At 42.1% G+C, this 21,450-nt stretch overlaps 4 protein-coding genes and 1 pseudogene across 4 annotated transcripts in view; 2 read left to right on the top strand and 3 right to left on the bottom strand.

Annotated features, from left to right (window-relative positions):
• The window catches only part of LOC118106630 (collagen alpha-1(I) chain), a 688,934-nt gene that overhangs the window by 405,697 nt on the left and 261,787 nt on the right, over positions 1–21,450 (bottom strand).
• Positions 35–961, bottom strand: LOC118106024 (olfactory receptor 6N1-like). The gene has a single exon (XM_047339551.1). The coding sequence runs from the start codon at positions 959–961 to the stop codon at positions 35–37; it is 927 nt and encodes a 308-aa protein (XP_047195507.1).
• On the top strand, positions 6,436–7,375 carry LOC118106010 (olfactory receptor 11A1-like). Its single transcript, XM_035154123.2, is given in 2 exon segments — positions 6,436–7,092; positions 7,095–7,375. Coding segments are annotated over 2 exon segments (921 nt in total). The 5' UTR covers positions 6,436–6,452.
• Positions 9,175–10,228, top strand: LOC124851633 (annotated as a pseudogene).
• LOC118106606 (olfactory receptor 10A6-like) lies at positions 19,715–20,644 on the bottom strand. The gene has a single exon (XM_035155296.2). The coding sequence runs from the start codon at positions 20,642–20,644 to the stop codon at positions 19,715–19,717; it is 930 nt and encodes a 309-aa protein (XP_035011187.2).

A 21,450-nucleotide genomic window follows, 5' to 3' on the forward strand; every position in this document is an offset into this window, starting at 1 on the left:
GTTGAGTTTAATATTTTTTCCTTGACAGATATAATTAGAGTTTTTTCCCCCACAGCATATTTTTACACATGATGCGTATTTTGGACATTTGCAGTCCGTACAGAACAGGATTGAATAGTGGTTGACATGTTAGCCAATATAAAGATAACAACACACGTAACATCATGTTTAAACTGCTCATATTGAACCTGCTCTGAACTATTTCAAAGAAAGCCCCGAAGGAGAAGTTGAGCAGCGAGGCCAGGTGGGGGGTGCAGGTGCTGACGGCTTTTTGTCTCGTCTGCTTAGAACCAGAGAAACAAACCTTTAAAATCCTCACGTACGTGTAGAGGATTAAAACAACGAGACCAATTACTATAGAAAACATGTACACGAGTCCAAAGATGTTATTGACGGATGTGTCGGAACAGGCCAGCTTCACCAGAGAATAGTTGTCGCAGTAAACTTTGTTGATAATGTTCCCACAGAGTTTCAGACGAGCCGTTAGAGACACAATGACCAGGATCCCACAGACAGAGAATAACCAGATTACTGCAGTAAGAACAGCGACCTTGTTCACTGTCATAATGCTGTTATACTGTAGAGGGCAACATATAGCAAGGTATCGGTCATAAGACATAATGGCTAAAGTCATAAATTCTACGTGACCATAAGAGTGAACGCAGAAGATCTGCAGGAAACAAAGAGGAAGAGAAACAGTGTGAACGTCTGAGAGAATCTGAAGCAGGAGGAAAGGAAACAACCCTGTGCTACCATACAGTTCATTTACAAACAGGCTGCACAGAAACACGTACATAGGTTCATGTAGACTTCTGTTCATACAGATAACGACAATCAGCAGCACGTTGGCACAAAGGATCAACAAGTACAACGACAGGACCAGCATGAAGAACAAGTATCTCAACAGTCCAGAGTCCAGATAAGCAGCCAGAGTGAAGTAAGAAACTCGGGAGGAGTTCATCACGGTTCTTTACGTTCACAAAACAAACGAGTTCATCGAACGATAAACTGAAACCACGATCCTCTCAAAGTGTAAAAACACTGGACTGTGATCCCCCCCGACTGAGCCCAGACGCCTGCAGCTTCCTTTAACCTTGAAACCTGGGAAACGCCCTCAGCTGCAGTGTCACAGTGCGACGTCTCAGGAGATCACATCAAACACACAAACTAACGCAGACACACAAAAGAAACAGCCACAGTCGTGTTTCTGTCTGAGTTCACTGGAGTCCTGTCATCCGTATATTCTCAGTATCGGGACTAAATCTTACAGAATAAAATAAACCTGTCAAATGTTCCACAGGTATCACGTGTCAATAGTTTCTTGCACAGACAGAAAACTGATTTTACATGGGTTTGATTTATACTTTACTCGTTTTCCAAGTAGTTGAAGTAAAGATGTCACATGATATATCATCTTTGAAATGTTAGCCATTCATGTCTGTGTCACTTCCTGTCCAGACTCATTACAGTGTGAGTTTTTGACCTTTTCTAAAGCATTGCCTGAGAACAAAGGCTTCAGTGATGGGGGCCACTGTGGCTGAGTGGTAGAGCGTTCGTCCTCCAACCAGAAGGTCGGCAGTTCGATCACCAGTCTTCCCCATCTGGACAAGATGCTGAACCCCGAATTGTCCCACATAGAACAAAAAAAGTGCTGCTAATAGATGTGTGTGTGTGAATGGCAAACTGTACTGTAAAGTTCTTTGAGTCATCAATGCTAGAAAAGTGCTAAATTAATACAAACCATTTACTGTTGTGGGCCAGATCAGGAGAATCTTTCAGAAGTGCAGAGATGGAAAACTGGCTGAAATGTCAAATCTCTCCTCCTATCAATAACACAAACATACTGTCCCTCACAGTGAGGGAGCAGCTGATTGGTCGATGCAGAGTGGAGTGAACGGGCTGGGGTGTAAGGTTTGACCATGTCCTGGATGTAGACTGGACCAGATCCATTCACAGCACGGTACCAAGTACTAGAGTTTTGAAATGCGGATGCGGGCAGCTACTGGTAACCAGTGAAGGGAGCGGAGGAGTGTGAGTGAACTCAGGTTAAAGACCAGTGGAGCTGCTGCTTCCTGGATGAGCTGCAGAGGTCGGATGGCAGCAGTGCAGGTGCAGTAGTCTCGGCCTGAGATGACCAGAGCCTGGACCAGAACCTGCACCGCCTTCTGAGTGAGAAGGTGGCGTGTTCTCACACAGAGTTGTCAAAGGTAATAGTCAGGTCGTGGGTGGGAGGAGCCTTTCCCTGGAAGGAAAAGTAGTTCAGTCTTGTCAAGGTTAAGTTTCAGGTGGTGTGCAGACATCCACTGAGAGATGTCAGACAGAGATTCCTGCTGCTGCCTGTGTTTCAGATTGAGGAAACGAGAGGATTAGTTGGGTGTCATCAGCGTAGCTGTGGTAGGAAAAGCCATGTGAGTGAATGACAGAGCCGAGAGAGAAGAGGAGGGGACCCAGGACGGAACCTTGAGGGACCCCAGTAGTGAGAGGACAAGGTTCAGACACAGATCCTCTCCAAGTTACCCGGTAAGTGTGGTCGTTGAGGTAGGATGAGAGCAGGGGCAGAGCAGAGCCTGAGACACCCAGGTCCTGAGGGGGGGGGGATAAGGATCTGGTGGTTCACTGGGTCAAATGCAGCAGAGAGGTCTAGAAGGATGAGGACAGAGGAGAGAGAGGCGGCTCTAGCAGTGTGAAGCTGCTCAGAGACAGCAAGGAGGACCGTCTCAGTCGAGTGGCCTTGAAACCAGACTGGTGAGGGTCAAGAAGGTTGTTATGGTGGAGATGGGAGAGTTGATTAAAGATCGCTCGCTCAGAGCTGTGGAAACAAAGGGAAGAAGAGAGACAGGTCTGTAGTGGTTTACTTCAGACGGGTCGAGGGGGGGTTTCTTCAGGAGAGGGTTTACTCTTGCCTCCTTCAGAGAGTTAGGAAACAGCCAGTTGACAGGAAGTGTTGATAAGATGGGTGAGAAAAGGAAGAAGGTCAGGAGCGATAGACTGGAGAATGTGAGATGGGGTCAAGGGGGCAGGTGGTCGGGGGCAGAGGTTACCAAGGTAAGAACTTGATTGGGAGACGGGGGTGAAAGAGGAAAGCGAAGGGGATGAAGATGATTGAAGTGTAGTTACAGAAGGAGGATTAGAGAATGAGGAGCGTAGGTCATCTATCTTTTTTGTAAAGTAGTTGACAAAGTGGCTTGGTAGAAGGGGGACTGGGGGTCAAGGAGGTTGGAAAAGATGGAGAAGAGTTTTTGGGTTTGAGAATGAGGATTGAAGTGTAGTTTGGTAAAAGAGCTTTTGGCTGCAGAACTGGAGACAGAGAAAGAAAAGAGAGGAGACTGATCAGTGAGCAGCTCATCAGGGTGTTTAGATCTTCACCATTTCCTTTGTGATGCTCATAGTGGCTCGGTCGGCTCGAGTCAGACGGAGCTGGGGAGGACTTGGGCTCCGGCCTGAAGTAAGAGGACAGAGAGGAGGGAGAGAGGAGGTCAGAGAGGAGGGAGAGAGGGAGAGAGGAGGTCAGAGAGGAGGGAGAGAGGGAGAGAGGAGGTCAGAGAGGAGGGAGAGAGGGAAAGCGGGAGAGAGGAGGTCAGAGAGGAGGGAGAGAGGGAGAGAGGAGGGAGAGGGGAGGACAGAGTAGAAAGGAGACAGTCTGTGGCAGAGTTAGGATGCATGAGTGAGAAGGAGTCAGTGGAAGGGAGATAAAACAGAGGAGGAGGGAGAGAGGGAGAGAGGAGGTCAGAGAGGAGGTCAGAGAGGAGGGAGAGAGGAGGTCAGAGAGGAGGAGGGAGAGAGGAGAGAGAGGAGGAGGGAGAGGGAGAGAGAGAGGAGGTCAGAGAGGAGGGAGAGAGGAGAGGAGGGAGAGAGGAGGTCAGAGAGGAGGAGGGGAGGTCAGAGAGGAGGAGGGAGAGAAGGAGAGAGGAGGTCGAGAGAGGAGAACAGAGAGGAGGTCAGAGAGGAGGGAGAGAGGAGGAGGGAGAGAGGGAGAGAGGAGGGAGAGAGAGAGAGAGGAGGTCAGAGAGGGAGGGAGAGAGAGGAGAGAGGAGGTCAGAGAGGAGGGAGAGAGGAGGTCAGAGAGGAGGAGGGAGAGAAGGAGAGAGGAGGTCAGAGAGGAGAACAGAGAGATCAGAGAGGAGGAGAGAGGGAGAGAGGGAGGAGAGAGGAGGGAGAGAGGGAGAGAGAGAGAAGGAGAGAGGAGGTCAGAGAGGAGGGAGAGAGGGAGAGAGAGAGAGAAAGAGAGAGGAGGTCAGAGAGGAGGTCAGAGAGGAGGGAGAGAGGGAGCAGGTACAGAGTCTGTTGAGGTGGTCGGGTTGTCAGTTTGAGAGAGTCAGAGATATAGAAGTGGTCAGAGACATGAAGTAGGATTACAGTGAGGTTAGAGGTAGAGCAGTTTCTGGAAGGACTGAGTGAGAGAGCAAAGGAAGACAGTAAAAGTAAGAGGTCAGATGACTTCTCTGTCTGGATGTTGAAGTCACCCAGAAGGATAAGTGGAGGCCCATTTTCTGAGAAGTTTGAGAGGAGGACGTCTAATTCCTCCAAGAAAACTCCCAAAGGACCTGGTGGACGGGAGAGAACCACAATGGTTAATTGTACCAGATGAGTAACTGTCACAGCATGAAATTCAAAAGACAGTGGGGTAAAGAGTGGCAGCGGGTAGAGAGAAAAACTCCATTTGGGGGAGATGAGTAAACCTGAACCACCAGCCCTACCAGTGGGTCTGGGTGTGTGGGTGAGAGCAGCTGGGGGGGGGGGATGTGTTGTCCGGTGTGATCAAACTCTCGGTGAGAAGGAAGTCAAGCGATGCTGGGTAGCAAAGCCAGAGATGAAGTCCGTCTTGCAGGAAGCTGACTGGCAGTTCCAGAGGCCCCCTGTGGCAAGGTGCTGGGTATGTGTGGAACGGGGGGGGGGTAGATAGGAGAGGAAAGGTTACGGTAATGGTGTGAACGAGTGCGAGGCCTATAGTATCTACGAGTAGATCCGGGAACAGGGACGGAAAGTAAACACATATTCAAATAAAAGGAAACAGAGCAGCGTTATAAACCCCTCCCCCGAAGACTCCAACGAAAGACTCCTTTGTCTTCGTCCTCCTTTGTCTTCGTCCTCCGAGTCTTCATAAGACGCTTCAAACAATTCCTGGTTTTACACCAGAGTCGACGATGATTGGCTACAGCTGTGCTGACCACACCCCCTGCTCATGAGTCAATCAGGCACCAGGTGGTAAAGGCCCAGCAACAGAAACTCAGCAGAGTTCAACACAAGAGAAACTTAATCAGTGAGTTTCACAAAATCTCCTAATTTACCAAAAACTGATTCTGGACAAAGTCTATTTACCTCAAAGGTAGAAAGTAAATAGAACTTAGTCCTGAACAGAATTGGAATAAAAGTCAAGCACTTTAACTCGAACTGGTTCTCTTTAACTCTCAATCACTGAAGTGAAACAAAGTCCTCATCCAATTCAAGGTAAGACCAAACAGTACAAACTAGTAATCTAGTTCACCTAAGACAGCAGATACAATAGTAATCTATTTATAGAGGATTTGCTTCATTTGGTTGCCATGGTGACATCATGATGGTATCACTAGCAGCATCAGCACCTTCAGGCGCAGTACTCCACAGTAGTACAGTTCCCAGTACTACAGTACTCTACAGTACTACAGTACTCCACAGTACTAGTTTCCAGTACTTCACAATATTACAGTACTCGACAGTACTCCACAGTACTACAGTACTCCACTAGTTCAAATGCACCAAATGAACGTCCTCGTGGTTCAAACATTATATCATCGGTGGTGAAGACTGCAGCTTCTTCTTCTTCTTCTTCTTCTACTGTTTAATTGTGTCTCTACTTCCTGTGATTGGTCCAAAAGTCCAAACTATCAACAAAGTGTTTTCACTGCAAACCAACAGAACCAGGTTCAGTTTGATCCAGACCCAGAACTCTTCTTCTGGTCTGAGTGTTGGACCAAGAACCAAAGTATGAACGAGTCCTCTCTTTGTAACTGGAGGCAAAAATCTCATGAACCTTATTTCCAGTAAAAGTATAATTCAAATACACAAATATTATAAGAGAATAATAGAAATATGTTTATTAAAAGATCAGCTCAGAGTGAACATGTATAATATGTTTCTAAAGTTAAATATGTTGTCAACCCATCAGCTTGTGTTTCTACAAATGTTAAAAATACATTAGGGCCTATATTCTTTTGTTAATGAGGTCACTCTGTGGACGGCCCCTCAGCCAGAACTGTTAAAAGAAGATGTTTCAGAGCTTCAGCTCAGTTTGGACGAGCAGCAGGTGAACGTCACGATTCACTTCACGTCTGTGATTTGAAATCAGATCCTCTGTTTTCTAGATGATGTTTTTCTTTACTGAGCCGAGCCGGAATCTCCTGAATGTGTTTGATTCTGCACACGAGCGTGCGTTTTCTTTTGTTTTCACTTCTTCATGAAGCAAAAGAACCGTGATGAACTCCTCACGAGTTTCTTATTTCACTCTGGCTGCTTATCTGGACTCTGGACTGTTGAGATACTTGTTCTTCATGCTGGTCCTGTCGTTGTACTTGTTGATCCTTTGTGCCAACGTGCTGCTGATTGTCGTTATCTGTATGAACAGAAGTCTACATGAACCTATGTACGTGTTTCTGTGCAGCCTGTTTGTAAATGAACTGTATGGTAGCACAGGGTTGTTTCCTTTGCTCCTGGTTCAGATTCTCTCAGACGTTCACACTGTTTCTGCTTCAGTTTGTCTCCTGCAGGTTTTTTGTGTTTATTCTTACGGAAGTGTGGAATTTTTTAATTTAGCCGTGATGTCTTATGACCGATACCTGGCCATCTGTTGTCCTCTGCAGTACAACACACGTATGACAACTAAAAAAGTTACGATGCTAATTGCTGTAACGTGGTTGTTCCCTTTTCTTGCGATTGTTGTTTTGATATCATTGACTTCCCCTTTACAGCTGTGTGGAAACATCATTCACAAAGTTTACTGTGGAAACTACGCTATTGTCAAACTGTCGTGTTCTGACACCACAGTCAACAACGTCTACGGACTCATCTACACATTTCTCTCCATCATCCTTCCTCTGCTTTTAATCCTCTACACGCATAGAGGATTCTAAAGGTTTGTTTCTCTGGTTCCAAACAGACGAGACAAAAAGCCGTCAGCACCTGCACCCCCCACCTGGCCTCGCTGCTCAACTTCTCCTTCGGGGCTTGTTTTCAAATATTACAGAGCAGGTTCAATATGAGCAGTGTCCCACACATGTTGGGTATTGTATTATCTTTATACTTTCTAACGTGTCAGCCGCTCTTTACTCCCGTACTGTACGGACTGAAAATGTCTAAGATCTGGATCATGTGTAAACGTATGTTGTGTGGAAACATGTAGGTCAGTGTGAAAAAACAATACATGAAGTTCTTTTCTCACGTCATCATTAATGTTGCAGTTTAATGTCTGTGTGGTCAAATGTATTAATACTACAAAAAGGTGTCATGTACAAATATTTTGTTTCATAAAAAGTTTTTTCTTCTTCACTTGATGTTTGTGTCTAAAGTCAACGACAGAATGTTTGATTGGAACCACGTGAAAAACAAGAAGCAAAATCCACCTTGTAGTCGGGGACACGTTTACTTATTAATAAATCCTCTGCTAATTATTAAAAAAATACATGAATAATTATGTCAATAAACATTTTATAATAATTTATCATAATGAAAAATAGTGAAAATTCAAAAGACGTTCAGTTTCAGAATCAGAAGTTTATTGCAACAGTAAACATTTAAACTTTTTTGCACATTTTTAAAATGTCTTATTTTGTCCAATAGTCCAGAAAAGGAATGTTATTTAATAAGATAACATTATAAATCAGAATAAAACAAATCATCACCTTCTAATCTTTTAATCGACTTTTGATTTGTTTTCTGTGTGTTATTTAAAACACATTTCTAGGACCGCCTTCTTTCTGTAACATCTCAAACATCAGACATGTCTCAAAAACACGCAGAAGAACGAGTCCAGGCCTTTGTTCCATCCAGACGTGATTATTGTAATTCCTTATTCTCAGGCTCCAGCAGGAAGTCGTTAAAGACTCTGCAGTTTGTCCTAAATGCTGCAGCACGTGTCCTGAAGAGAACCAGGACCAGAGACCACATGTCTCCTGTGTTAGCCTCACTACACTGGCTTCCTGTTTAGAATTATATGGCAGCATCAAACCTTAAAGAGCTCATCGTACCTTATCACCACTAGAGCCCTGAGCTCCCAGAATTCAGGCTGTCGTCCCTAAAGTCTCTAGAGGAGGAGCCAGAGCTTCAGCATCAAGCTCCTCTCCTGTGGAATCATCTCAGCTTCAGTTGTGGAGGCAGACTCCCTCTGTACGTTGAAGATTCAAACCTTCCTTCATGATAAATGTCTCAACACGTTACTGACGTGACTTCTTCACCAGAGTCCTGCTGCTTCATCGTTTGTAGCTCCAGGATCACAGCTGCAGCCACATCGTGGATCCTGATGGTGGATCCTGATCATGGTCAGCTGACACCATCAGGATCCATGGTGATCTAATGTTTAAACTTGTAGTTTAAAATGAATTCATAGATTCAACCTTTAAGCTCTGACCTGATATCTATTGGCTCAGAAAACAACTGGCCTATGACGTCACCTTTGACCCCTTCACTTAGGGTTAGGGTCAAATAACTGCCAACAGCAACTAGCCAGTATCAACCTGGATCACATGAAGGACTGGAAGCCAAGTTGTGGACGATAATGTTTCCAGCGGCTGTTTGTAAAAGGTGTGGACAAAGTGTGAGCATAGCTGCAAGCTAAGCACGTGGATGCTGAGGAAACAGCTGCAGGAACATGTGGAGGAAGAAGAGGCCAGAACCCATCATGGCTGACGGGTCACAGGCCACAGATTACTGGCTCTGTGCTGCTCTGGATGAGACTTGGAGATAAGTGTGGATAACGGCTCAGCTCCAGTTAAAGCTCTGCTGGTGCAGGTTTACAGAAACGGACCAGTGCCAGACTCTGGTTTGTACACTCACACATATACATATGAGAGATAGAATGAAAAACAGGAGCGCTCTCTCGGTCAGTCCTCTCACAACGACGTCACTCTGCTGCTGTGGGCGTCACTGACTTAAAGAGTTCAGGTCACTGCCTCATCTCCGTTCACACTCTGTATTATTCTGACTCTCGTGCACTGAAGGTTCTTCACTTCTTTAGCATGATCTTCTTTTACATCATATAAATCTGCTGATTGTGAGTTTGATGGTTTTATCATTTTCTGAACAGTGTTGTTGTTTTACAAACTGAAATGTGGAGGAATATAAACTCCTCCCGAGTTTCTTACTTCACTCTGGCTGCTTATCTGGACTCTGGACTGTTGAGATACTTGTTCTTCATGCTGGTCCTGTTGTTGTACTTGTTGATCCTTTGTGCCAACGTGCTGCTGATTGTCGTTATCTGTATGAACAGAAGTCTACATGAACCTATGTACGTGTTTCTGTGCAGCCTGTTTGTAAATGAACTGTATGGTAGCACAGGGTTGTTTCCTTTGCTCCTGGTTCAGATTCTCTCAGACGTTCACACTGTTTCTCGTCCTCTTTGTTTCCTGCAGATCTTTTGTGTTCACTCTTATGTTTGTATTGATATTTAAACTTAACCGTGATGTCTTATGACCGATACCTGGCCATCTGTTGTCCTCTGCAGTACAACACACGTATGACAACTAAAAAGTTACGATGCTAATTGCTGTAACGTGGTTGTTCCCTTTTCTTGCGATTGTTGTTTTGATATCATTGACTTCCCTTTACAGCTGTGTGGAAACATCATTCACAAAGTTTACTGTGACAATTATTCTGTGGTCAAACTGTCGTGTTCTGACACCACAGTCAACAACGTCTACGGACTCATCTACACATTTCTCTCCATCATCCTTCCTCTGCTTTTAATCCTCTACACGTACATGAGGATTCTAAAGGTTTGTTTCTCTGGTTCCAAACAGACGAGACAAAAAGCCGTCAGCACCTGCACCCCCCACCTGGCCTCGCTGCTCAACTTCTCCTTCGGGTTTGTTTTCAAATATTACAGAGCAGGTTCAATATGAGCAGTGTCCCACACATGTTGGGTATTGTATTATCTTTATACTTTCTAACGTGTCAGCCGCTCTTTACTCCCGTACTGTACGGACTGAAAATGTCTAAGATCTGGATCATGTGTAAACGTATGTTGTGTGGAAACATGTAGGTCAGTGTGAAAAAACAATACATGAAGTTCTTTTCTCACGTCATCATTAATGTTGCAGTTTAATGTCTGTGTGGTCAAATGTATTAATACTACAAAAAGGTGTCATGTACAAATATTTTGTTTCATAAAAAGTTTTTTCTTCTTCACTTGATGTTTGTGTCTAAAGTCAACGACAGAATGTTTGATTGGAACCACGTGAAAAACAAGAAGCAAAATCCACCTTGTAGTCGGGGACACGTTTACTTATTAATAAATCCTCTGCTAATTATTAAAAAAATACATGAATAATTATGTCAATAAACATTTTATAATAATTTATCATAATGAAAAATAGTGAAAATTCAAAAGACGTTCAGTTTCAGAATCAGAAGTTTATTGCAACAGTAAACATTTAAACTTTTTTGCACATTTTTAAAATGTCTTATTTTGTCCAATAGTCCAGAAAAGGAATGTTATTTAATAAGATAACATTATAAATCAGAATAAAACAAATCATCACCTTCTAATCTTTTAATCGACTTTTGATTTGTTTTCTGTGTGTTATTTAAAACACATTTCTAGGACCGCCTTCTTTCTGTAACATCTCAAACATCAGACATGTCTCAAAAACACGCAGAAGAACGAGTCCAGGCCTTTGTTCCATCCAGACGTGATTATTGTAATTCCTTATTCTCAGGCTCCAGCAGGAAGTCGTTAAAGACTCTGCAGCTTGTCCTAAATGCTGCAGCACGTGTCCTGAAGAGAACCAGGACCAGAGACCACATGTCTCCTGTGTTAGCCTCACTACACTGGCTTCCTGTTTAGAATTATATGGCAGCATCAAACCTTAAAGAGCTCATCGTACCTTATCACCACTAGAGCCCTGAGCTCCCAGAATTCAGGCTGTCGTCCCTAAAGTCTCTAGAGGAGGAGCCAGAGCTTCAGCATCAAGCTCCTCTCCTGTGGAATCATCTCAGCTTCAGTTGTGGAGGCAGACTCCCTCTGTACGTTGAAGATTCAAACCTTCCTTCATGATAAATGTCTCAACACGTTACTGACGTGACTTCTTCACCAGAGTCCTGCTGCTTCATCGTTTGTAGCTCCAGGATCACAGCTGCAGCCACATCGCGGATCCTGATGGTGGATCCTGATCATGGTCAGCTGACACCATCAGGATCCATGGTGATCTAATGTTTAAACTTGTAGTTTAAAATGAATTCATAGATTCAACCTTTAAGCTCTGACCTGATATCTATTGGCTCAGAAAACAACTGGCCTATGACGTCACCTTTGACCCTTCACTTAGGGTTAGGGTCAAATAACTGCCAACAGCAACTAGCCAGTATCAACCTGGATCACATGAAGGACTGGAAGCCAAGTTGTGGACGATAATGTTTCCAGCGGCTGTTTGTAAAGGTGTGGACAAAGTGTGAGCATAGCTGCAAGCTAAGCACGTGGATGCTGAGGAAACAGCTGCAGGAACATGTGGAGGAAGAAGAGGCCAGAACCCATCATGGCTGACGGGTCACAGGCCACAGATTACTGGCTCTGTGCTGCTCTGGATGAGACTTGGAGATAAGTGTGGATAACGGCTCAGCTCCAGTTAAAGCTCTGCTGGTGCAGGTTTACAGAAACGGACCAGTGCCAGACTCTGGTTTGTACACTCACACATATACATATGAGAGATAGAATGAAAAACAGGAGCGCTCTCCGGTCAGTCCTCTCACAACGACGTCACTCTGCTGCTGTGGGCGTCACTGACTTAAAGAGTTCAGGTCACTGCCTCATCTCCGTTCACACTCTGTATTATTCTGACTCTCGTGCACTGAAGGTTCTTCACTTCTTTAGCATGATCTTCTTTTACATCATATAAATCTACTGATTGTGAGTTTGATGGTTTTATCATTTTCTGAACAGTGTTGTTGTTTTACAAACTGAAATGTGGAGGAATATAAACTCCTCCCGAGTTTCTTACTTCACTCTGGCTGCTTATCTGGACTCTGGACTGTTGAGATACTTGTTCTTCATGCTGGTCCTGTCGTTGTACTTGTTGATCCTTTGTGCCAACGTGCTGCTGATTGTCGTTATCTGTATGAACAGAAGTCTACATGAACCTATGTACGTGTTTCTGTGCAGCCTGTTTGTAAATGAACTGTATGGTAGCACAGGGTTGTTTCCTTTGCTCCTGGTTCAGATTCTCTCAGACGTTCACACTGTTTCTCGTCCTCTTTGTTTCCTGCAGATCTTTTGTGTTCACTCTTATGTTTGTATTGGATATTTAAACTTAACCGTGATGTCTTATGACCGATACCTGGCCATCTGTTGTCCTCTGCAGTACAACACACGTATGACAACTAAAAAAGTTACGATGCTAATTGCTGTAACGTGGTTGTTCCCTTTTCTTGCGATTGTTGTTTTGATATCATTGACTTCCCCTTTACAGCTGTGTGGAAACATCATTCACAAAGTTTACTGTGACAATTATTCTGTGGTCAAACTGTCGTGTTCTGACACCACAGTCAACAACGTCTACGGACTCATCTACACATTTATCTCCATCATCCTTCCTCTGCTTTTAATCCTCTACACGCATATGAGGATTCTAAAGGTTTGTTTCTCTGGTTCCAAACAGACGAGACAAAAGCCGTCAGCACCTGCACCCCCACCTGGCCTCGCTGCTCAACTTCTCCTTCGGGGTTTGTTTTGAAGTATTACAGAGCAGGTTCAATATGAGCAGTGTTCCTATTATGTTGAGAATATTTGTATCTATATATTTTCTAACATGTCAGCCGCTGTTCAACCCTGTGATGTACGGACTGAAAATGTCTAAAATCCGTAACCTATACGTCCATCGGGTCTCACGACAGACACCTTGACATCCAGGACATGCAGCAGCTGTGTAGTGCACCTCCTCCTGCACTTCAAACAACACTGATGTTTATTGTTAACTGTATGAAAAGATATAAGGACTTGAGATATTTGCACATTATTAAATATAAAAGGATAATGAATATATTTATCTCGTGGTTCTTGTGGTTTTATGTGTGTGTGTGTGTGTGTGTGTGTGTGTGTGTGTGTGTGTGTGTGTGGCTTCCAGTCCTTCATGTGATCCAGGTTGATACTGGCTAGTTGCTGTTGGCAGTTATTTGACCCTAACCCTAAGTGAAGGGGTCAAAGGTGACGTCATAGGCCAGTTGTTTTCTGAGCCAATAGATATCAGGCCAGAGCTTAAAGGTTGAATCTATACAATTACTGCACTGTGCAGTTTCTGTGTATATATTTCTGCAAACTTTTTCCAGATTCATGTAAGGTCACTGTGACCTTGACATTTGACCTTTGACCTCTCGTTTCCTTCATGACATCAATGCACGAAGGAGCACAACCTAAACATTAAAAAGAAATAGATACATGAATATGAATGAAAAATGTCATAATAAATAATGAAGGTCTTAATTAAATTATAACATGTCATGTTTATGCTTTTATATTTATTATTCTCCTTATTTATTGATATACATTTTTTAATTAATTAATTCGTTTTTTTAAGTATTTGTTTTCTCTTTCATTAATTTCTTGTGAACTTTGACCTGTGAAAGCAACAGAAAGTCGACCCCCCCTCACACTTTGAATCAAAGCCTCCTCATTGGCTTAATGCAGCAGAAATACAAATGAATGAATGAATGATTTAATAAAAATGAATAAGAACAAATTTGTGTTAAAATTAAAGAATAACTTTAAAAACTGAAAATAATTCATGAGGGGAATAATTGCAACAGTAGATTTATTTCCTTATTGATTTTGGATTTGTCCCTTGTGGTCGTCCACAGCTCTGCGTCCACTGGTGGGTTTAAAAGAAGCAGACATCGTGATGTTGGACGTGTTGAGTTTGACTCGTTCTCAGACTGAACGCTGTGTCACGCTCACACTGATCTGGGATGTGAGTATGACACTGAATTCTTCCTGTGATCTGTACCAAGATGAAAATCATGACAAACTCCACCCAGTTTTCATATTTCATCCTCGGTGCTTTCTTCAACTCTGGACTGTTGAGATACTTGTTCTTCATGCTGGTCCTGTCGTTGTACTTGTTGATCCTTTGTGCCAGCGTGCTGCTGATTGTCGTTATCTGTATGAACAGAAGTCTACATGAACCTATGTACGTGTTTCTGTGCAGCCTGTTTGTAAATGAACTGTATGGTAGCACAGGGTTGTTTCCTTTGCTCCTGGTTCAGATTCTCTCAGACGTTCACACTGTTTCTCTTCCTCTTTGTTTCCTGCAGATCTTCTGTGTTTATTCTTACGGAAGTGTGGAATTTACTAATTTAGCCGTCATGTCTTATGACCGATATCTGGCCATCTGTTGTCCTCTGCAGTACAACGCACATATGACGTCTCATAAAGTTGCCTTTCTCATTGCAGTTGTGTGGTTACCTCCTTGTGCTGCTGTTTTTGTCACGACTTCTCTGACTTGGTCTTTACAGCTGTGTGGAAACATCATTAACAAAGTGTACTGTGATAACTACTCCATCATTAAACTGGCCTGTTATGACACCAGAGTCAATAACATCTATGAACTTGTTGCTGTTTTTCCCACAGTCTGTGTTCCTGTGTCTGCGAGTCTTTATTTCTACGTGAGGATTTTAAAGGTTTGTTTCTCTGGTTGTAAACAGACGAGACAAAAAGCCGTCAGCACCTGCACCCCCCACCTGGCCTCGCTGCTCAACTTCTCCTTCGGGGTTTGTTTTGAAGTATTACAGAGCAGGTTCAATATGAGCACTTTACCTCATGTGTTGAGAATATTTTTATCTCTGTATTTTCTCACATGTCAGCCGCTCTTTAACTCCATCATGTACGGTCTGAATATGTCCAAAATACGCCTGCTGTGTAAGAGTCTGCTCTTAAGTCCCTACAGCAAATGTGTTTGAATAAAAGACAATAAATGTCACTTCACGTGAGTCAGTAATATTATTTGAGTTGATGTTGTATTCAAATGTAGGAAATGAAGTTTCGATGTGTTTGATCGTTGACAAACAACGAAGACGCTGTTTTATTTGTTTTCAGTGAAAAAACATTTATTTTTCTTTGTTTTGTTTCTTTTTCATTTGAAAACATTTGTAGAGACTTTGAGACTTTACTCAGAGACTTTACTCAGATACTTTACTCAGAGACTTTACTCAGAGACTTTACTCAGAGACTTTACTAAGATACTTTACTCAGAGACTTTACTAAGATACTTTACTCAGAGACTTTACTCAGAGACTTTACTAAGATACTTTACTCAGAGACTTTACTCAGAGACTTTACTCAGAGACTTTACTAAGATACTTTACTCAGAGACTTTACTAAGATACTTTACTCAGAGACTTTACTCAGAGACTTTACTAAGATACTTTACTCAGAGACTTTACTCACTCAGAGACTTTACTCAGAGACTTTATAGTACTTTACTCAGAGACTTTACTCAGAGACTTTACTCAGATACTTTACTCAGAGACTTTACTCAGAGACTTTACTCAGATTACTTTACTCAGAGACTTTACTCAGAGACTTTACTAAGATACTTTACTCAGAGACTTTACTCAGAGACTTTACTCAGAGACTTTACTAAGATACTTTACTCAGAGACTTTACTCAGAGACTTTACTCAGAGACTTTACTAAGATACTTTACTCAGCTTTACCAGAGACTTTACTAAGATACTTTACTCAGAGACTTTCGCCTTCCCTAGAGACTTTACTCAGAGACTTTACTCAGAGACTTTACTCAGAGACTTTACTAAGATACTTTACTCAGAGACTTTACTCAGAGACTTTACTAAGATACCTTTTTAATACTTTACTCAGAGACTTTACTAAGATACTTTACTCAGAGACTTTACTCAGAGACTTTACTAAGATACTTTACTCAGAGACTTTACTATTACTTCAGAACTTACTCAGAGACTTTACTCAGAGACTTTACTCAGAGACTTTACTAAGATACTTTACTCAGAGACTTTACTCAGAGACTTTACTAAGATACTTTACTCAGAGACTTTACTAAGATACTTTACTCAGAGACTTTACTCAGAGACTTTACTCAGATACTTTACTCAGAGACTTTACTCAGAGACTTTACTAAGATACTTTACTCAGAGACTTTACTCAGAGACTTTACTCAGAGACTTTACTCAGAGACTTTACTCAGAGACTTTACTCAGAGACTTTACTAAGATACTTTACTCAGAGACTTTACTAAGATACTTATAAATTTTTCTTTCGAGACTTTACCAGAGACTTTACTAAGATACTTTACTCAGATACTTTACTCAGAGACTTTACTCAGAGACTTTACTCAGAGACTTTACTCAGAGACTTTACTAAGATACTTTACTCAGAGACTTTACTAAGATACTTTACTGAGAGACTTTACTCAGAGACTTTACTAAGATACTTTACTCAATACTTTACTCAGAGACTTTACTCAGAGACTTTACTGAGACTTCACTAAATTTTCTCAGAGACTCCGAGACTTTACTAGATACTTTACTAGAGACTTTACTCAGAGATTACTCAGATACTTTACTCAGAGACTTTACTCAGAGACTTTATTAAGATACTTTACTGAGAGACTTTACTCAGAGACTTTTCAGAGACTTTACTCAGAGACTTTACTCAGAGACTTTACTCAGAGACTTTACTAAGATACTTTACTCTGAGACTTTACTCAGAGACTTTACTCAGAGACTTTACTAAGATACTTTACTCAGAGACTTTACTCAGAGACTTTACTCAGAGACTTTACTCAGATACTTTATTCAGAGACTTTACTAAGATACTTTACTGAGAGACCTTACTCAGATACTTTACTAAGATACTTTACTCAGATACTTTACTAAGATACTTTACTGAGAGACCTTACTCAGATACTTTACTCTGAGACTTTACTCTGAGACTTTACTAGAGACTTTATCAGATACTTTCTAGATACTCTTTTGTTTACTAGAGACTTTACTCAGATACTTTACTAAGAGACTTTACTCAGAGACTTTACTCTGAGACTTTACTCTGAGACTTTACTAAGAGACTTTACTCAGATACTTTACTAAGATACTTTACTCAGATACTTTACTCAGATACTTTACTCAGAGACTTTACTCAGAGACTTTACTCAGATACTTACTAGCCTTAGAGACTTTACTCTGAGACTTCTGAGACTTTACTCAGACTTTACTCGATACTTACTAAGATTCTTTACTCTGAGACTTTACTCTGAGACTCTAAGATACTTACTCTGAGACTTTACTCAGAGACTTTACTCTGAGACTTTACTAAGATACTTTACTCAGATACTTTACTAGAGACTTTACTCAGAGACTTTACTCTGAGACTTACTCAACTTGAGACTTTCTCAGAGACTTACTTGAGACTTACCAGAGACTTTACTAGAACTTTCTTATACTTTACTAAGAGACTTTACTCAGATACTTTACTCAGATACTTTACTCAGATACTTTACTAAGATACTTTACTCAGATACTTTACTAAGATACTTTACTCAGAGACTTTACCCAGAGACATTAGATGATCTGTAATGATCTGCTTATTATTATTAGTGATATTTTATTACTAAAATCTGTCGCATATTTAACAACTACACAGTCAGTGACATTAGAACATTCAGTAGCATCCACTTGTATAGTGAGGTTGGAAAAGATGGAGAAGAGTTTTTTGGGGTAATCAAAACAACAATCGCATGAAAAGGGAACAACCACGTTACAGCAATTAGCATCGTAACTTTTGTAGTTGTCATTTGTGTGTTGTACTGCAGAGGACAACAGACGGCCAGGTATCGGTCATAAGACATCACGGCTACATTAAACAATTCCACACAAGCGTAAGAATAAAGACAGAAGATCTGCAGATCCACTTGGATTCTTCCTGATAGATCACATTTTTAAGAAGTAGAGAAAACCTCTGCTCATTACCAACAGGATTTAAATGATCTTTTTCCCTTTGGATGGAGCTGAGACCGTTGACACCAACATCTATCAACATAAAGCGTATTTATGCCTTTATTTCTATCGGACTGGATTAATGCACTTTTCACAGGCGTCCCATAGAAAACAATAGAGACTCATTCAGAACTCTGCAGCCCGTTAACCAAAGAGGACCAAACCACACAGGATTGACCTCAAGGTTCTCCTCCTCACACACAAGGCTCTGGATGGACCCAGTTACACAGCTGCCTCTCTAGTGAACGATGTTCCCTCTAGAACACTGAGAACATCTGCAGCAAATCTATCAGAGGTTCCAGCCCAAAGAAAATCTGAGATGCAAGCTGTGGATCAGACTCGATATCAGAGAAGCTGGTTCAGTAAACGTCTTTAAAACATTTCTCTTTACTTCAGACTTTAACTAGATCTTACACTTACACTCCTGTGCTTTTATATTGATATCATTTTCTTTCTTTTCTGTTTTTACGCATTTTTTAAAATCAAATTGAATTTTATTTTAAAATAGTTTTTCCTTTAAATGTAATTTTACATGTTCCTATGTTTCTTAATATCTGTTCTCTTCTCATTTGAATTATGTTTTAACATGTTTTTATTTCTTATCTCTATTGTACATAATGCATTTCTTGTATGGAAGGTGCTGTATTAATAAAGTTCATTTTGATTATTCTACCAGGTGGTGAAGTACACGAATCCTCTTATGTTCAAACATAGTGTTTATTGTTTAACAGACAATGTAATCAGTTCTCTGTGGAGTCATGAGCTGATTGGTCTCTGTGATAAACAGCTCTGGACTTTCTGAGGGAACCAAACTGTGTCTCGTGTGAAGACGCCTCAGGGACAAACATGTTGATGAGCCTCAGTGACCTTTGACCTGAGGGACAGTCGCAGCCTCTGTGGGATCAACTTCAGCCGAGTTCACTTTAATGATGTTTGGTTGCTTTGAGAAGTTCAGTGTGACTCACAATATTAGTTTCATCGAGACGTTTTCTCTGAGAGTCTGAAGCTTCATGTGTTTGTTCCATATTTCACTTGATCTGGTTAGTTTTGGTTTCACGTTGTAATTTAGGGACTAAAGAATTGGTATTGTGGTTTTAGCAAATCAAACAATCTTTCACCACAGGTCGATCAAACAGTGACCAGATGAGAAGATACTTTCAATTCCCCCCGTGGCACAAAGGCGTTGATTTTATTTCTGGGCTCTTCAGTCAGTGTCAATCATCAATTCAATGCATCAGTGAAGGAAACATTTGGAACTTTATTCTGAAGTTAAGAGGTCAGCGAACAAAAGAACACATGAGGCCCTGAGTGGGATCACAACAGGCAGCTGATCCACAGCGTGTAGGGACGCTGGTCACTCCCAGGACAAGGTTCCAAAAGATAAACTTCAGAAATGATATTTAGGTTCACTGGAAATAATTCCTCTCAACGTGTAGCTGTTTCCGTGGTAACAACTGTGTGACATGGTGACACAAAGTGTAACTGTCGCTGTAGCTTGTGATGGATGAGAGCTTCTACACAGAGACTCTGTGACCTTTAAACATCCGTAGTTTTGACATTTGCATTCTAAACATGATGGGATTCAACAGAAACTGCAGCACCGAGAAATACAAGGACAAGATGAGTCTGAGCACTTTGGGAAGATTGGTCATGTTAAACCTGCTCTGCATTATTTCAAACAAACAGCCGAAAGAGAAGTTGAGCAGCGACACCAGGTGGGGGCTGCAGGTACTGACGGCTTTCTGTCTCGTCTGTTTGGAACCAGAGAAACAAACTTGAAGAATCTTCGTGTAGGAGAACAGGATCGGAAGCAGAGGAACTAAGACGGTCAGAACGGCACCGAACAGTCCGTAGATGTTGTTCACTGTGGTGTCGGAACACGCTAACTTAACAATCAGGTAGTTATTACAATACAAACTGTCCAAGACGTTTCCACAAAGAGGCAAACGGATGTTCAACGATAAAGTAACTAAGAACTTCCCAGAGGAATACACCCAGAGCACAATAATGAAGGTAACTGCTTTGTTCACCGTCATACGTGTGTTGTACTGCAGAGGACAACAGATGGCCAGATATCTGTCGTACGACATGACGGCTAAATTAGTAAATTCTACACTTCCGTAAGAATAAACACAGAAGATCTGCAGGAAACAAAGAGGACGAGAAACAGTGTGAACGTCTGAGAGAATCTGAAGCAGGAGGAAAGGAAACAACCCTGTGCTACCATACAGTTCATTTACAAACAGGCTGCACAGAAACACGTACATAGGTTCATGTAGACTTCTGTTCATACAGATAACGACAATCAGAGACGTGTTGGAAATCAGGATGAACATGTAAATCACTGCAGTCAACATGAACAACAAGTATCTCAAAGTTCCCACATGTAAATAAGCCTCAAGAACAAAGTAAGATGAAGTTGATGACGTTGAATTCAGCATCATTTAAAATTCAAACAGGAGGAAATGATGAAACTTTTCATTCTCATCGTTTTGTCCAAAACAAAAACTTGTTCAGAAACATTATAAAGTTACTTTTTGTATTTTTGTAAATATTCAGATAGAAACATGTCGTCCTAAGATATAAGATAACAAGTCCTTTATTCGCCCGCAGCAGAAGACATCACATGAGTAGCCTGCAGTACTTGTGTGTCTGTGTCTCTTCTCTGAAGACGTCCAACACTTATGTCCATTTTATTACCACATGACTATTGACCGCTGATTGGCACATACATGAACTCAGACTCCGCCTCCTCCTCCAGCACCTCCCTGTGGCGAGACTTTTTTTCAAAGAGCGACTTTCGGATCAAACCGTTTTACTGTTGAGTGACAGCTTCAGTTCTTAAATCTGATCCTGTTCAAACCTGTGAACTTTCAGGTTCAGTGTCCGAGCTGATGGATTCTTCTCTTTGCTCTTTGATGCCTTTCATGAATGAACACTGTCGAGGAAATGAAGTGACGGGGCCCTGAAGTCTGGGCCCTCTGTTAGTGACGGGGCCACTGAAGTCTGGGCCCTCTGTTAGTGACGGGCCACTGAAGTCTGGGCCCTCTGTTAGTGACGGGCCACTGATGTCTGGAACCTCTGTTAGTGACGGGGCCACTGAAGTCGGGCCCTCTGTTAGTGACGGGGCCCCTGAAGTCTGTAACCTCTGTTAGTGACGGGGCCACTGAAGTCTGGGCCCCTCTGTTAGTGACGGGCCACTGAAGTCTGTAACCTCTGTTAGTGACGGGCCACTGAAGTCTGGACCCTC

The sequence above is a fragment of the Hippoglossus stenolepis genome, chromosome 4, assembly GCF_022539355.2.
Source record: "Hippoglossus stenolepis isolate QCI-W04-F060 chromosome 4, HSTE1.2, whole genome shotgun sequence".
In the NCBI taxonomy this organism is placed as follows: Eukaryota; Metazoa; Chordata; class Actinopteri; order Pleuronectiformes; family Pleuronectidae; genus Hippoglossus; species Hippoglossus stenolepis.

Excerpts from the sequence above, each read along its gene's own strand:
- LOC118106024 (XM_047339551.1), bottom strand. The coding sequence starts at position 961 with ATGAACTCCTCCCGAGTTTCTTACTTCACTCTGGCTGCTTATCTGGAC.
- LOC118106606 (XM_035155296.2), bottom strand. The coding sequence starts at position 20,644 with ATGATGCTGAATTCAACGTCATCAACTTCATCTTACTTTGTTCTTGAG.